Source organism: Protobothrops mucrosquamatus, unplaced genomic scaffold (assembly GCF_001527695.2).
Source record: "Protobothrops mucrosquamatus isolate PMUCROS unplaced genomic scaffold, P.Mucros_1.0 scaffold327, whole genome shotgun sequence".
NCBI classification, from domain to species: Eukaryota; Metazoa; Chordata; class Lepidosauria; order Squamata; family Viperidae; genus Protobothrops; species Protobothrops mucrosquamatus.
Genome location: NW_015386666.1, coordinates 203,582 through 222,048, shown reverse-complemented (window position 1 = coordinate 222,048; position 18,467 = coordinate 203,582). Strand labels below are relative to the sequence as shown.

The window sequence follows — 18,467 nt, the reverse complement described above, 5'->3', positions numbered from 1 at the left end:
TTTAATGTGATGGTGGGGAAAAGGTGTCCGTTAAAGCAGAGGTCTTAAATTTGGGATTTTGCACATGACCTTTTATGCATTTTATATGTAATAAATTAGGAGTAGGATTGTATCTATGTGCAGTGGCACATAAATTTTGTCTACTGAATCCAAAATGTTAAAGGTCCATTAAGAATTTTACTATGGTAGTTTGAGGAAAAAAGAATTAAGAATAAGCAGCTGAATAGATAGGCAAGGACTGCAGTTTGAACCAGGGGAATAGAATAAAGGTGAGTGTTTGAGTACTGCACAGTAAGCAACAATGCAAAAAAAGTGAAGTAGAGCAATAAACAGAAAATAAGGCCAAGTTCCACATTTTGTGGATAGTTCAGATGATAATTTCAGCTATTTGATTCAGAATATGTCTATGTAACATTTCATTGATAAAATCTAATGGAAGAAAAATGCAACCACTGGAGCAGGAGGCCAATGCCACATTAGGGTGTGAAGTTGTGAAGGTAGTCTTCAAACATCCAGATAACCACAATATTTTTTACTTCTTTATTTTTATCACATTTAGGTAGTGTTTATTTTAAAAAAATCCTTACCCTGTCACAATCAAAGCGATTCTTGGTGGCTTACAATATATAGAAAACAAGGATTAAAACTTTCAAGATCAGGTTAAAACCAATCTGAAGTTGACAAGAACTTTGGATTCCAACAGCATTTGGAAAGTCTTGGTTCTTCACTCCTACAGTTTGAAGAAAGAATGGGCACCTATAGGTTCATGCTGCCATCTAAATCTTAACATGATTGTCTTACTTTGATTTCTGATAATCTAGTCAGCATTATCTGTATGCCATGATTTATAGTCAGTGGGTAGCTTGGTCCCTCCATCATATGTAGCTTCCTAAAACCTTATTTTGCTTTCCCCACTGCTGAGATTCAATTTACATCATTTTGAGATTAGCAGCCCAAACACCAGTGTATTTGTGGAGTACGTTTAACACAACTTTTAAATATCTACCCACCAAAGAAATACATTTTAGCACATTAAGTTGTCCTTCCGCCCCTTGCAGCCAAGTACTGTCAAATAAAACTTGTTTAGTTTTAGTCTCTACACTCTAGCCTAGTACTGTATGTTACAATCTGTGTCAATGGTTTGGAAAACCATGGTTATCTTTCATTAAATGTGAGCCCCACCAACTGTGATTAATTCAGTAAAACAATTAAGCAAACCATGGCTTAGCATGTGTGAACCAAGTCTGCAAACTAATACCATATATTAGGTTTAACAGGGGAAAAAATTTCAATTATGTAAATGTCAGTTATGAGATTAACAAGTTACTGATGTGTTTTGGTATATTACTGCTCCGTTGCTCCTTGATAACTAGCTCTGAATATGTCTACCCCAAGGACAGACAGGTCAGGTTTCTCACAGTTTCCTGGGAAATTGTCAATTTCATAATAGTCAATGGCATGATAAATGCTTGGTCCCTTGTGTTTAATCCATCTATTTGAAAGCTTGGATCTCTCATACTTCATCCTTAAAAAAAAGAAAAGGAAATTGCAGGTAGAAAAACAACACTCTGAAAATGCATTCACTTGCCAACCTCAACTTCTTACCGTCTGGTTGAAGCTTGTGAGTAAAGCCTCTTGTTAATTTCTTCTTCAATGTCCTCATCAGTAACAGTAATTTGTGAGGAGTGTGGGTTACAGGTAGTCTTCTGGTGAAAGTATAAAGACAGCTGATGATAGCATTGTCATAGCAATCAGAATTGCTGCTATCATAACATGCATTAAAGAGCTCTTGAAAAACTGTTCAGCAAATTATGTCAGATGGCAAAAGACTAAAACAAGGATAGAAAACATTCTAATTTTCTAATGGCTATATAGTTATACTGATCCCTAGGTTCTATTTATATACATAGTTACAAAAATATGCACAGGTAGTTGTTTCAGCAGGATACTCGTGGTATCTTATCAGGATTAGTTTCTTGTCCTCACAGGAGAATTTGTGTATTATTTCTCATATGCTGCTGAAAGGTTACATTTAACACCTGTTGAATATATAGGTAATCCTCAACTTACAACCACAATTGATCCCAAAATTTCTGTCGCTAAGTGAGACAGTTAATTGAATTCTGCCCCATTTTATGACCTTTCTTGTCACACTGCAGTTGTTAAGTTAGTAACATAGTTGTTAAGTGAATCTGGCTTCCCCATTGACGTTGCTTGCCAGGTTGCAAAAGTTGATCACATGACCCCAGGACAGTGCAACCATCATAAATATGAACCAGTTGCCAAACATCCGAATTTTGATCATGTGACCATGAGGATACTGCAACGGTCATGTGCCATTGTAATTTTAAATTGTCACCTAATGAACTGTTGTAAGTCCAGGGCTATATGTAGATGATTGAATGATTGTGAGTTTTATTATTGGTTTCAAGCAATAATTATTATTGGTTTCAAGCAATAATTATTATTGGTTTCAAGCAATAATTAACTTCAAGCATGACTCCATCGCTGACTATAGGGGGCGAAATTCTGGCCCCCTCAGAGAGGGTGCGCAATCTGGGGGTCCTCCTGGATTCGCGGCTGACGCTGGAAGACCAGTTGTCGGCCGTGACCAGGGGGGCGTTTTATCAGGTACGCCTGATCCACCAGTTGCGGCCTTTTCTGGACCGGGACGCCCTGCGCACAGTCACTCATGCNGGCTGGCGACCCCCAGGGGGAGGGCCTTCTCGGTGGGAGCCCCCACCCTCTGGAACGAACTACCCCCAGAGATCCGGGTGATCCCGGATCTCCCCTCCTTCCGCCGCGCCCTAAAGACATGGCTTTTTCAACAAGCGGGTCTGGCCTAGGGAATTTTAGTGGGGTTTTTAAGGGTATTTTAAAGGTTAATTTTAACGATCGGCCGCTTCAAATATTTTCTTTTAATTTGGTTTTAATGGATATTTATTGTATTGTGGTTTTACAAGGCTGTTAGCCGCCCTGAGTCCGGTGAGGAGAAGGGCGGGGTACAAATTAAATTATTATTATTATTATTATTATTAATCATTTATCTTATTAAGAACTGGAAGAAACATTGCTATTATTCCCAAACTGGCTTCTTTCAACATACACTATAAGGTTTTACTAGAAATCGAAACTTGAAATTGAAGTTGAACTCAATCTAATAATAAATCCTATAGGTCTACCTAAACAAGTAGGTTTCATATTGAGGGAGAAATACTGGTATCCCAGCCCTGTAAGCGTGAAGTAGACACTAGAGTAAGAGGCATATTGTTAGGAAGGACACAAAGGAGTGAATTTAAGAACCAAATAAATTACAAATTGATCTGGTTATTTTGTGACAGGAAGTCTGCCACACTGACCATACTCCATCCCAATATAGTTTAAACTTTTTCTGCAAGCTGCACCAAAACCCAGTCTGAGTAAGCTTATAGTTAACATAATAAAACCTTGGAAGGGTTTTTATTCTCATCTTGACTGATGATCTGCATGTCAGAGGAAGTGTCTTCCAGCATCGGATATACAGGCATACTCTGTGGATCTATCAAAATCTCATAAGGGACCATGGGATGTTTCCAGGAGGATGTGTTAAAAATTTCCCAAGGTTCTTCCTGGCCAAAGGTTCCTATGAAGGGAAGAAGGAAATGCTGAAGCTAGCAAATATGAAGAATCTGAAACCAGACAAGACTTAGTAAAACAGAGGATAGATGTCTTCAAAATACAATGCTGAGAAAGGAACAAAAAAAGTTAATTATCCATTAGTGGGAGAAAGAGATGCAGGATAAAAAAAAAACCTGGAAGCTAATATACAAATAAAGTTAGATTCACAGATACTTTACCATTATAAGAATTTCTTTACCATCATTAAGAGCTCCATTACATCTTATATTATACTAAATTTTATCTTATATTGTGAATCATTCTCATTTATCTGATAAAACTCTTACATGATGATTTATTTAAAGTGCCACAAAGTCAGGCAATAAAATTGTGTCATGGTATTCCATTGCATTATAATGATACAGAAAGATATATATTTTAAGTCAATTCTGTTATTACAACTATCCAATTTCTCTTCTTCTAAATGTTTACTAACATTTAAGGTATCTCATTATCGTCATGCTTTACAAACATATTGATTTACCAATGTACTCTCCATTCAGACTCCACAAACGAATTGTACAATCAATAGAACAGGATAAAAGGATATTATCTTCATCTATAACTTCTAACCTGTGGATTGAAAGAAAATAATCAGACCTACTATATAAGCACAAATTTTTCTTTTGTAATGGTTAAAACCATACTTACGTTAGAACCAGACCTAAATGAGCTCGCCAATGGTTCACATCTGAAGCAACAAAAAAGAAAAGTATCAGTTTATTCATGGACTGTTCAGAATTATATTAATAGAGAAAAATACTATAGTATAAATATTAAAGTCTTACATTTAAACATAAAATATTTGAGACCTTAGGATTGTAGTCTCTGAAAATATCTGAGTCCAGGATTGGAGCACGAGGTTATAGGGCAATGGTGGTGAACCTATGGCACGCGTGCCACAGGCGGCACTCAGAGCCCTCTCTGTGGGCACGCATGCCTTTGCTCCAGCCCTGCCTCCCCCCATGGCCCCCTCCTCACCGGCAGCCCCCCCGGAGAGTCGCCCTCGGGTACAGCCTGCACAGAGCAGCGCAGCCAAGGACATGGCAGCTGGGTAGCGGGGACAAGACTCTGCCTTGCGCTCCGTCATGAGCAGATGATGCTGCAGGGTGCAGGTGGAGGGCCACCATGACGCTGCTGGATCGCCTGGGCAATCTGTTGCGGCGGGCCGTGGAGGCAGGTGGCCCTGCAGGCAGGCGGGGCACGGGGTGGCGGGCAGCGCGGGGACGGGGTAGTTTTAGGGCACTCGGTCTCTAAAAGGTTTGCCATCACTGTTATAGGGGGAATGTAATTTTGAAATACCTTGCTCTGCTCCTGTTAAAACTTCCATAGTCTATACTCACTAGCATTCAGAACAGGGGGGGGGGGGGAAATCAATGGAAATTTTGTGGGCTCCAATATTCTTCCGGTCTGTATAACACCCACTTTATTTTGCCCCCATCAACACCTACCATACAAAGTTTACTTCAGGCTTGGAGCTGACATAAAAATAATTCCATAACAAAGACTGAAAGAAAATAAACCAACTCTTTTTTCCTGTGTTTTAGCTTTCAGAGAGATTCCAAATTCAGATCTCTTCAAAATACAGGTAGTATTGTCTTCTTTATCTTCTAAAATAAAAAAGACTAGGTTTCTTTTCTATGGGAACATGCATAATTTACACAAAGCATGACTTGAGCAACATATGCCCTATTAAGAAACAACTGAGTTGAGTAATGATTATAGGAGGGTGTCATGCAGAGTCAGAGTAATATGTAGAGCCCATTTTTGAAAGAGAGGCCACAGGGCAGAATGGTCACTTAAACACTCCCACCCAAACTTGCCTTTTATAGTTTTTATAAATATAATATTTTATCTGTCATTTTTTCTATTGCAATTATTAAATAGGAGTATTGTATATAGAAATAATCAAAGCTCTCGATTTTACATTTTAAGTGATTATTTCACCAGCCTTTTCTGAAGAATATTGCCTGTTTAAACCATACAGTGTAGGAATACCACTGTGTGAGTGGTATCTGGACCAATTCACCTTTTTAAAAAATAATGCACTCTGTATTTATCTTTTTAAATTAATTCTTCCAGTTCTAGATAAAAAGCTGTACACGTACATTTTGGTGTTTCTTCTTTTGTATCCTGAAGGGCATAATTTTGGATGTCATGGACATACACATAACCATCTTCATCAGCTGCATATATATATGAATCATCTGCAGTCACAGCAATGCTACTGATCAGGGATTTTCCCCTAGACTGGAGTATACAGTGGTACACTGTAAAATATTGTTTACACACTATTTTGAAAACTGCATGACTATACAGTATAAGGAGAGGTATACATTCCAAAGAATGAGATTCTGATTTGCATGTGAAACCAGGAATTTCTCATCAGCTATCATCCGCTCACATTAAATTTCAAAGGGACTGAATTCTTTAAGCAACTCCAATAACATCCATATTGTAGTGTCTATCTCCGGTTTATACCACAAGGCAATCTTGTACTTTAACAGAATGCAATGTAAAGAATGAGTACTTCGTGCGATGATGATCTCAAGCTGCAATCAGTGAAATAAAGGACTGCAAATTAGAGAATGTTTTTGATATATTTCAGATGCTACCAGTATTCATGCTGAAGATCTGATTATGATTTGTCACACTATCAGCCAGATATTTACACTGGAATTAGTATATTATTATGATTATGATTATTGCCTTCAAGTCAGCCTTGACTCCTGGCAACTGTCTAGACAAGTCCCTGCAGTTTTTGCGAAAGATTTTTGGAAAGATGTTGGCATTGGGTTCTTCCTAGGGCTAAGAGAAAGTGACTGGCCCAAGGTTAGTTAATCTAGAACTCCTAGTCTCCCAGTTTCTAGTTTTAATCTCTATAGCAAACTGGCTTTCTTTCTAATTCTTACAGCCATTAATTTTACTGATTAAACTTACTGGTTGAAAACTTGCTATTAGTGGATCCTCTGAAAACAGGCTCCAGAAATGCAGATAACCTGGGGGGGAAAATCATAAAGACACAAGATGAAATATTTGGTAGCATTTAGACAAGCATACCTTTGTACTAACTGTAACTGAATAACCTGAAGGCAAATTTATAAAAACCACAGTAAGTGTAGATTTGACTATATAAAGCTTAAGATTGCTAGGTCCCTCTCTACAACTTCTAATCTCATTATTTTATTTTTCCATGTTTTTGGCATGATTGATAATGGTGTGACAACTGGAAACAAGGTTCCTGACACCAAAGTATCATTTCCTTATCTAGTCTGTAAAAACTTAAGCAAAAAAAAATATTGAAATAGAATTTATCTTCAAATTGGAGTCATCAATTAATTATTACCATGGTTGTTTTGTTAATTATTTATATCATTCATTAATCCTACCTGATGGCCCATTGGAAACCAGTGATGCAGTAGTTGAATCAAATTTCACAGCACGAGTCTTTAGAAAAATTATCCGTGTCACACCAACTGGTGGCGAAGGAAAAAAATATATAATCACTGTAAGGAAATGTGAGTTTTTCAGTACACTGTACAAAAGGCATAGCCCAACTGCATTCATCCTAATATGTTATTATGAAATTTGTTTGGCTTGACTTTGCATCCAGACATTTATAGTTTGCCAATTAAGCCATAATTAAACTAACCAAGGCTTAGCACAATATGTGAATGCAGTCAAATATCTATATTATTAAAGTTAAAATTTAATTTCTATGACTAAATTCTCAACCTCTTTTACCATAAGTAAATAAAATGCCCTCTGCTCTGGGAATGTTATATACCTTTTAAGACTACATTTGTAAATGTATATATCTGCTACAAATACACTTAATTTAATTTTATCTGAATTTATATTTGGAGGAGACTTTTTTTGGATCAAACTTTTTAGAGAGGTTCATCGCTTTAATCTGCAAGTTTTAGCCCCCCCCACCTTGATCTATTGCCTGCTATTTTGATAGTGAATTTGACCTACCCTTCTTAATTGTGTAAGCCATGCCCTAAGATCGTGCTACAACAGATAAAACCTCATCTGAATGAAATAAAGGAATAGAGAACTTATTTCCAAGTTCTTATTTCAAAGATGTAAGCTCTAGACCAAGTTCCAGCAGAAATCTATTTCTAATGTTAGTCAAAAGAGCTGTGTTGAACACATAACTGAGATACATTAATTAAACAGTTTTAGGGCTTACACCAAATAGAAGATCATTTCCTGCCCACCCATCTGGAAATCAGGAGGTGACATATATATTAAAATAACATCAACAAAATTAATGGGCTTACTTAATTCTTCCTAGTGTGGTAAGGCATTGAGTTTTAACTATCTCAAGGCTACTCAACATGGGTTAGGCTTCAAGTGTGAATTTTCCCCTTATTTTCCATTTCTATGCAATTTCATATACAATGATTCATAAAGAATTATTCATGGCAATGTAAGAATTATATTCTGCAGTCTTTTTTGATTAGTGAACTTACTTTGAGAATGAACAGAGGCAGTTGTGGTTATTGGAATGCAGAATCTATGGTCTATGTGACCTGAGAACATATTCCAAACAATAATTTCACCATCATAACTGGATGTTGCAAGGAGATTAGGGGGACACTGAGCAACACAGAGAATGTCTTCTTTGTGTCCCCAGTTCTGGATAAGGAAAAAAAATAAGAATTTTTTTTTAAAAAAAAGTGAACAAAACTGCTTCGAGTTCTTTCTGTTTTGGTTTTGACTGTATCTTACACAATATACAAACCAATAGGTAGGTGAAATTACACAATTCAATATAACTTCATGAGTATAAGTATAAACTCTCATGAGTTGCAAAGTCTACAACTTTCAGCATGACCACTACATATACCCTGGAAATAAATCTACTTTATAAAATAAAGGCTGACTTTTGTGGGGGGGAAATAAGCCTATACTTTTGGATACTGCCATGTTCATTCAATTATGGATGGTCTCAGTCATACTGATCACAAGGAAGCACTATGTAACTAATTTTATCCTATTGGAACTCATCAGAAAAAGAGGGTTTGAACCCTGTGGAGTAACATCTGATTACCCACATCTGATGAGTCAAGAAGACAAATTGGTCGTGTGATGTTTCCAGGATTTACAGATCATCCAGGTGGAAAGCTTCAACTTGTTGTAGGGCTCATCTAATTCACCAGAATAATGCTTCCAATCCACAATGTATGGATGAAGGTCCCTCCCTGTCTCTGATTTATTTATGCTTTGTCCTTTTAGGCAGAAAGGTGGTATGTGAATTTATCTGGAACTAGCCCATGTGATCTATTCCTAGGGAAAGTACAAAGTAGGTCCTTCAAGTTTATCCAGCAGTGCCAATCCACAAGGATGGTTTGGATCAGAGATTTATCTCCACTCTTACATTATCCAGCTCCCCAAAGGTAATAAAACTGCTTATGCCAAACTGCTTATATAGCACTTTATATGCCAAACATTTCTTACTATGTCATCCTGCCAGTGGAGTTGCGGTTTCCTGATATGATAGAAATCATCGGTGGAATCCTATAACAGAAAATATCCAAAGAAAATGATATCCAAGATAATAGCAATAACTATTAAATAATAGTGATAGCACTTAGACTTATATACTGCTTCACAGCGCTTTACTGTCCTCTCTAGACAGTTTACAAAGTCAGCATATTGCCCCCAACAATCTGGGTCCTCATTTTACTGACCTTGAAAGGATGGAAGGCTGAGTTAACCTTGAGCCTGTGAGAATCAAACTGCCAAACTGTTGGCAGCCAGCAGTCAGCAGAAGTAGCCTGCAATACTACATTCTAACTACTGCGCCACCAAGGCTCAATGGTTACTCTAATCAAAAGGCTAATCATTTATAATTAATCTCCAACATGAACTTTGCATTTCCAGACATATAAAAGTAAAATTTAGCTCTAATTCTATTATTCCCTTGAAGTTACCCAAATCTGACTTGCCTATTTCTCACCTGAGTTGTGCATTCAATAAGTTACCAGCATTTGTTCCTATGAGATTATTGTGGCTTTCCTTGATGCTTGTACTGTAGTCCACCCTTCCGCTGAAACCTTACCATTTTATTTTACACTTTTTCCTAAGCAGTTATTCAATTCTAACATCAAACTGAAGTTAATGTGTTTCAGTCATTCAAAGATTCCCAGCACATTTACAAATTAGTTACAAAGTCCCAGAAACTTGGACAGAGCAGAACTAAATCTTTATTGTAATATTTGAAGAGTAGCCATAGTCTCTGGGTGTAAGAAACCAGCCTAGAATTTATACTCAGTCCTACTGCATCCTTGTTTCTTGCTCCACCACATATACAGTAGAGAGAATTCTTGACTTTCATCCTCTTGTGCCTCACAAGCACATCTGTTGAATGTAATGCATTCATACACTTCTGTCCACTTAACCTGTGATTCTCTTGCCATTAACAGGGCCCGACAAGTGATAGCTGCCTCCTCAAGCACTTTGCCAAGAAAACAGAGCCTGGGGGGGGGTGTGCGCATCCCTCCAGGCCTCTGCTCTCATCGGCAGAGGCCTTTGCTGATGAGAAAGTAGGCCTGGAGGGATACACGTGCCCCTCCTGGCCTCTGTTCTCATTAGCAAAGAGTTTTTCCAAATATGGCAAAAGGCTTTGCAAATGGAGGGAAGGCTTTGGTGCTTCAGGCCTTCCCTCCATTTGCAAAGTCTTTTGCTGCAGATCTTGTCCAGGCCTCCATTTGCAGACCACAGAGACCTAAAGTATTGTGAGGTCAGGCAAAATCAGTAGCGTGAAATCTCGTGCTTCTGATCTTGTGTGATCTTGCAGTACTTTAGACCTCCATTCTCTGCAAATGCACCTGAAGCATCGAACAGGCCAAGAAACGGAGGCTCCCTGGATCTTCACAAAGTGAATATCCACAGGCCTAGTGCCTGTAGAGACCCCAGAGGGTGGGGGGGGGGATAGGCAGGGCAAATGTTGCAGAGCCTCTGTGGTCATTCGTAAGTGTGAATGACTGCTGTGGTGCTGCAATGTTCATCATTTCGGGACTGTGTTATAAGTACTTGGGGGGTTAGGTTGTAACTTCGAACGGTCGCTAAGTGAACTGTCGGGGATTACCTGTATAATCACTAGGAATGAAACTCAAATTTTGGGAAATGTGTATAAACATATACACACACAAACATATCAATCCATCCATCTGCTTTCATTTTGTGTACAAAGTAGAACAGAGTTCTGTTATGAAAGGGCCTTCTCATTGCTGTATGTGGATTGACCAATGTGAAGGATAAGTGGTATTTGCCCATAGATTCAGGTAATAGCTAACAGAATTCTCAGATTTCCTTGCTGAGCTATTCTTGAATTTACTACTGGCAATGTAGAGCCCCTATAGTGAAAGCAGAACACCAGCTTTTGGGGACCATGATTAATTAAGTAATGCAATTTTGGCCATTTAGTCATGGACTAATAGAGCCAGTTCTCAGTGAAAAACAAAATGTTCTCACCAAAAAGCCACTATTTATGTTCGAGGGTACTTTGGCATAACAATTTCAACAATTAACAGTGATAACATTTTTTTGTATGCAAAGTTGTTACTTACATAAAACAAATTTATTCTTCTGTCCCATCCCACACCTATGATATACCTGCAAAAGCAATTAATGTTTACCAAAATTTGAATGATATATTCTTTCTGTTATGCAGCAGCAATTAGTAGTCAAGCTGCTAGGGCCACCTATATTGCACTAACCCTCTCATATAAATTCTGTTATTAAACTGCCAGGGAATTGAATTATCTATTGTTCATTTTTTTAGATATAGGTGCAGTCATCCCTAATTTTTCAAGGAGTTCACTCACTTTCAGTTGAGCTGAGCTAAAAAGGGTTTTTCTCCAGTTCAAACTGTAGCCATCACACTGCAGAGAGTGGAGCTTGTATTTTGAGCAGTATAACACTCTCAACACTTTCATTCATTCTTCATTTTTGTAAAAGGTTTCATTTTATTAGAATTCTTCAAGTTTTAAAAATCAGGTATTCATCTTAATTCTGCAACTCTCTTTTCAATATATATCAGCTTCTGAACGATCATTGCAGTTAATTCTTTTAATGGGATTTTATATGTAGGAAACAGTTCCTTCTTGCCATTAGGTTTTACATGCTTATTTCTGCATATGTAACTGCTAAAGACACAAGCAAGCCAAGCTATTTATTCCCCTCTCCAGTACTACTCTCTATCCTTGAATGTAATAAAATACCTCAACAATTAAGGGGATCCCCGTAACTCAGTGACAGAGCATAAGATTGTATATTAAAGTCTCTAGGTTTAATCCCTGGCATCTGAAATGAAAAAAGCAGCTTTCTTTCTATCAAATACTGTAGATAGCTTGGTTTTCTTTTGATTTTCTCTGTTGAATTTACAGCATGATATTAGGCTCATGAGCTTCCAGAACTCAGACACTGGATATGCTAGTATGCACCTGTATCTCCTCAGGTGCTCTCTTTTCTTTTATTTGCTCTGGTGCAGGCTGGGACTTAGACAGGTCAAGATCTTCAGTTTTTGCACCTGAAGACTCAGACAGGTCCCTAACATGGGGGAAGTGTATGAGATCTTTCCTATGGCATCTGCCAAAACAACCTGATGGCTTGAAGATTATTTTCTTAGGAAGAGGCCTGTTTATATGAACCTGCCCCACAAGAAAACCCACATGTTTTTCATTAGCCTTTACTGCACTAAAATGTCACACTTTATGACAAATGTGGATAACTTACTCATTTTTATTGATCTCCACATAAGCACAGTCACGAACTTCATCACATCTGTCTTCTGTACAGAAGAAAAAGCCATCGACTTAATTTTTTTCCCCTCTTCTTGAAATGAATGTTTAGATAATCCAGTCAACATTCTGCTTACCCTTTTTCAAAGTGTGAAGACACTGTCCATTATTATAATTCCATATTTTCAAGCAGCCATCTTTTCCTCCAGTAATGAGTCTGGAACATGATTGCAGTGCCTAATTATTTCTTTCGCAATTTGTGAAAAATATCACAACCCTTCTTACACACTGAAACTCTCAAAATGTACCTTCTTCCACTGAAATCAAATGTGAGGCATGTAATTGCAGAATTACCATGAGCATTACCAAATTCAAATACAGGCTTTCCACTTTCGAAATCCCACACCTTGACCACCTTAAAAGAAGAAAAAAGAGACATATATAGAAACACTATTGCCACGATCCTAAAACATGTATCTTACAGAGAAATCTATTCCATAAGCTGCTCTGCCAGTAGATTTTTGAATGCAATTCAAAGTGCTGGTTGTCACCTATAAAACCCCTCATGGTGTAGGATCTAGTCATCTAAGAACAGCCTATCCAGTGGTGAGATTCAACCAGTTTGCACCACTTCAGCAGAACCGGTAGCTATTTTTTTGTTGCCCAGGCCCAGAATGGACTTCCAGAAGTGCCATCCATACAGAGAACCGGTTGTTCACATATTTGAATCCCACCACTGAGCCTATCCCTCATCTTTTCTTTCCACCCCATACAATCTGACAGAGTTGGCATGCTCCAAGTCTCATAGATTAAACTGTCATCTTGTAGGACCCAGGAAGTGGGGCTTCTTTAATGAAGAGCAGAGGGACAGGATACTTCTGCTTACACATTATTTTCTTCTGAATTATGTTTGAAGCCCACATAGCTCCAGCAAACAGATCCTTTTTCTTTGGCAACAACCAAGGTCAAATGTATGTAAAAACATGTATAGTTGCCTTATAGAGTGTATTTAAAGCAATGTTTCTCAATCTCTGCAAATTTAATAAAAATGGACTTCAACATGGTGCCTATTCCACACTATTTGTCACATTTATACAACCTCACCTCTCTCACACAAAATGACTCTTAAAGTTGCTGAGGTTGAAAAACACTGATTTATTACACACAATAAGTGAATGCTTTTGGAAGCAGATGAATGAGATTTTGTTTTGATTTAAGTACTTATTTAAAAGCATTTGCTTATGATCCTGAAGAGTAACTAGAGATAACTGCATTCTCCGTTAATATGTAAAATATTAACGTATGTAAACCATTTTTACCATGCCTTTTGGCAAGGGATTCCAGTTTTGAGAAGGCTCAATCTTGAATCACAACTCACTTCATATCTAAAACAAAGAAACTCAGAATTCTGAGGATTGTAAATATATTGATTATATAACTATGGTCAAAACTGAAGAGAATTTTATGATTATTTCACTTACAGAATCTTCAGAGCAGCTCACAACATGCCTGAATACTTTGTTGAATTTGCAGCACAAAACTGGTTTTTTATGGGAAGTTACTATATAAGGATCTGGAACTGATCTACTTTAGAGACAACAACAAGAAAATCAAATAAATAAATTACATTAGCAAAATATACATAGCTTAAATAGCAAAATAAAGGCACTATTCTATAATTAAAGGGAAAAGCTACCAGTTCAGTACATCAAACCTGTACAAATCAGTAGCAGTCCCAACTATTCAAAAATCTATCTTCCAAAGTCCAATTTTTAATCATCCTTTTTCTGAATAACTGTCCAAACAAATTTATTAATATACTAATCTTAAGTATATTTTATTGAATTTAGTATCTCTAAATAAAGTTGTTGTCTGTGTGTACACTGAGAGCGTATGCACCAAAGACAAAATCCTTGTGTGTCCAAACACACTTGGCCAATAAAGAATTCTATTCTATTCTATTCTATTCTATTCTATTCTATTCTATTCTATTCTATTCTATTCTATTCTATTCTATTAATTATTCTTCAATCATAGTGACAAGATAAAATGTCCCTTTATGTCTCTATAAAATTAACAAAATAGTAGATAGTGAAATCTGCATTTCTCTATATCCACCAAAATAGACGCATGCCCCTGTCTTGCCTTCTGTATCACTCTTCTAAAACTGCAGATGAAAATAGGACACTTAAAACTTTGCTATATTTAAGAATTATCAAATCACATAGATAATTCATTTTTTTTTGAAATTTCAGGAACCAAACATAAATATAACATCTAGCCATTGTAAAATTATTTTTATAATCAATATGTAAAAACGTAAAGGTTTCCCCTGTCCAGTTGTGCCTGACTCAGTGGTGCTCATCTCCATTTCTTAGCCGAGGGAGCCAGCGTTGTCTGAAGACATTTCAGTGGTCATATGGCCAGCATGTCTATACGCCAATGCACATGGAATGCTATTATTTTCCCACTGAAGTGGTACCTATTAATCTACTCACATTTGCATGCTTTCGATCTGTTAAATGGGCAGGAGCTGGAGCAAGGAACAGGAGTTGCACGGCACTCAGATCTCAAACCCAGACTGTCATCTTTCCAGCTGACAAGCTCAGCATCCTTAACCCCTAGGTCATTGTGCCCCCCTTTTTTAATATGTAGTATTTTTTATTTTTAGATAACACACTATTCTCTTTGCCTGGCTAAGCTGCTGGATTGCTTTCAGTAATCACTTTTGAATACATACAGATGTACTTAGTTGGGAAAATATCACAAGAAAGTGCTATCCCATGACTTTTTCCAGAACTCTTATTATTATTTTCTGGCCTTTAAAAACTATAGGTATTATAGAGTAGTGAATTGAAAATGTAGAAATTTAATTTAATAATAATAATAATAATAATAATAATAATAATAATAATAATAATAATAATAATAATAATAGTAAAGTTGGAAGGGACCTTGAAGGTCATCTAGTCCAACCCCCTGCTCAGGCAGGAAACCCTATACCATTTCGGACAAATGGCTGTCCAGTCTCTTCTTATTTGATTTTTTTCAAACAATGACAGTCACCTGCAGATTATCTAAACTAACTCATTGCACTCATTCCACTGGGCATTCACCTATACCCCTTTCAATTCAGTCCCACTGGCAATTTTACAGAGTAAATGGGATAACATTACAGTTCCCCAAATTTATCCCTGTGTGAAACAGAGGACAGCAAGTTGACGGATCATATTCTCTTATATCGTAAGTTTTATTCTGACATAAACTGACAAACAGAACCCTAAAATAAACATTTATATAGCTTGTTGGCTATTATTTGGCCCACAAGTATTCAGCAAACCTGGATGAACTATATCATATTGTTAAAGTCTTAATTTTGACTTGCTTTATTCATTTCTACTAATTGTATTTTGATTATATTTTGATTTAAGACTATAATAACACATATTTGAATGTGTAATCTTTTACACTTATTGTAATTTACTTTCATTTATTGAGGCTAATTCTTCATTCAGTAGAATTGAATTGAAATTATGTTTTTCTCTGAATGAATCTGAAATTATAAAGAAAATAAAATCTTTTAAGTTTAAACAAAGCTTTTGAAGTAGAAATTAGTAACTAAAAGCTAGTAACTAAAAGCTATTTCAGGTTTAATTAATGTCATTCCTGTATCTAAACATAAAACTTCATTAGATAAACAATTTGGTACCCCGAAAGTGCCTGCATATATTTGGGCATCACTTTTTCTCTGTGGTTCCTAACTCTCCTGTATTTGTTTAATATGTGCACATATGTTAATTAAAGATTATGAATATCAGTTCCTCTAGGCCTGATTCAGCATTGCAATACAATACTGGAAATTTAGAGATTACCTATCCCGAAAGAGAAAGTAACGCCATAATGACATGCTCTAGTAATGAAAATGTCCGTGTCTCAGGATTTTATATGATGTTTTGTAGTTTATAAGAAGGCTGATAAATATTGGAAAATACTTCAGTTAATACTTATATATTGGGACAACTAATACTTTCCCTAGCATTAATCAGCAAAAACTTAAGTTATGAGTTTAATAGATTCCAACAAGCTAATCTAAAAATCACATTGGTAATTATTTGAAATTAAATGTTCATCTAGATTTTACAAAATGTTATATCCTTGTAATATGTTATATCCTAATAAATGCCACAATATTTCAAGTATTCTCTTGTTGCTACATTCTAGTCCCAACATAATAATCACACTATTTCCAAAACCCTAGAATTTTTTCAGTAATTTCTTACATTTTGGGTTTTTCATAAATGCAATTCTTAGATGTCTATCTAAATATCAGGAGCTCTGATTATGATGCTTTGTATTTTACCGTAATCTTAGGTGAAGAATGGCCAGTGTATCTGTGGCAACACAGAGTGATCGAATGCCTGATATATAATGGCAAGTAGTAATCTCTCCTTTAATTCCATTGTTTTTTGAACAAGCAGTGAATAAGCAAGTCTGATCCTCCATATCCCATATCTGCAAGGAAAAATGGGTTATACTAAAGAGCAAGAATTAGAGTAAAGGAAATATAATTTGAAATATGAAAAAGACAGACCTTAACTGTGTTGTCTGTTGATATGGAAAATATTTTATCCTCCTCAGATACGTAGACATAGAAAATGGGGGCCATGTGACTTTTGAGCATGCCTGTGGGTCTTCTAAAATTCAGTGAGAACATTAAATCTTGACCAATTTGAAACACATAATGAACTATATATTAAAATGAGCCAGTAATAATTATAGTTTATTTATTTGGTGTTTCAAGCCATTCTTGACTCCTGGCAACTAGCTGGAAAACATGGCCATAAACATAGATTTACAAGTAGCAGTATATACGACAAAAATAATTTCAATTGACTCAGTTTTGAATTATATTTGCAAAAATATTATTAATTTGTGGGTTGGTTGGAAAAATGCAAAACAATCACTCTTCAAAGACCAAGAGGTCTGTGAAATGTATTACTAGGAAAGCTGCCTTAAGGTAATGCTTTTTAAGATTTCATGAAGGGGCAGCTATATTTCAATGGTCCCAAAAGACAAATCAGTGGTGGATGATAGTGGCATATCTTTCTATTCTTCACAGTCAAGGAAGGAGAAAGTAAAGCTAAGAAATTCTTAGTAGGAGAGTGTCATGAGTGAAAATGGAAAAGGTAATGGAGAGCTGAATTTGTTCTCTACAACAAATCCTATTTTGCCACAAACTCTTTTAGAAATCTAATGCAAATCTAAAAAATAATGAATAAATAATATTAAAAACCCTTGGATTTATTTATATCTTTGATAATGACAAGAAAAATATTATCATCTCCTTCCATAACAATGATAAGGATCTCTTAAACGGGTATTAAACTAACTGTGAAGTAGGAATTCATATGTTCTACATTTTTCTTTAAAAATCACACTAATTAATGCATACATATCCTAAATAAAAATAGAACCTTATGCATTTAAAGTAACTAATAGTTGGCTAAGGACTATAATAGAGCTATAGAAGAATAGTTGCAATATCTTACCCAGGCATGTATGGATTCCATATTCGAATAATTCGATCCATTCCACCAGTTACTATGGCATTGTTCTTTTTACTAACTGCAAATGTTTTGACTCCTTTATGAATCCGAAAAATAATCTGATCCCCTTCAGCTCTCTGGGAAGGAGTTCCTAGCATTTCCTGTACTTTCTTCATCTTTGAATCTTTCTTATTTTCTTTTATTTCTCTCATTTGTTGCTCAACATTGGTAGCTCCCACAATGCAACCTGTAGAAGGATATGAGAATTCAGTGAAAGATTCCTACACAGAATTTAGGCTCCAATATTCTTATACAGAGTGAATATTCATTGATTTCTTTAAATTATGAGAACTAGTTTGATCTAGTGGTTAAGGCACCAGGCTAGGAAACCAGGAGACCATGAGTTCTAGTCCTGCCTTAGACGTGAAAGCCAGCTGGGTGACCTCGGGTCAGCCACTCTCTCTTAGCCCAATTCATCTCACAAGGTTGTTGGGGAGGAAATAGGAGGATG

General features: G+C 36.4%; 2 protein-coding genes across 2 annotated transcripts in view; one reads left to right on the top strand and one right to left on the bottom strand.

Moving 5' to 3' along the window:
* Positions 1–5,854, top strand: part of HSPH1 (heat shock protein family H (Hsp110) member 1) — a 29,257-nt gene extending 23,403 nt beyond the window's left edge. Inside the window, exons 20-21 of the mRNA XM_015815228.1 lie at positions 5,205–5,245; positions 5,797–5,854. Of these exons, the coding sequence (XP_015670714.1) occupies positions 5,205–5,245; positions 5,797–5,803 (48 nt within the window). The 3' untranslated portion in view covers positions 5,804–5,854. The remainder of the gene's footprint in view (positions 1–5,204; positions 5,246–5,796) is intronic.
* Positions 559–18,151, bottom strand: LOC107286805 (WD repeat-containing protein 49). Its single transcript, XM_029284009.1, has 18 exons — positions 17,960–18,151; positions 17,002–17,104; positions 16,771–16,922; positions 13,892–13,997; positions 12,719–12,825; positions 12,548–12,627; positions 12,406–12,460; positions 11,238–11,283; positions 9,124–9,183; positions 8,136–8,301; positions 7,047–7,133; positions 6,598–6,656; positions 5,766–5,907; positions 4,309–4,348; positions 4,142–4,230; positions 3,447–3,622; positions 1,606–1,706; positions 559–1,525 (listed from the first exon to the last, which is right to left on the bottom strand). Exons 1-18 carry the CDS (start codon positions 18,130–18,132, stop codon positions 1,345–1,347), a joined length of 1,923 nt encoding a protein of 640 aa, XP_029139842.1. The 5' UTR covers positions 18,133–18,151; the 3' UTR covers positions 559–1,344.
* Positions 18,152–18,467: the final 316 nt, after the last annotated feature.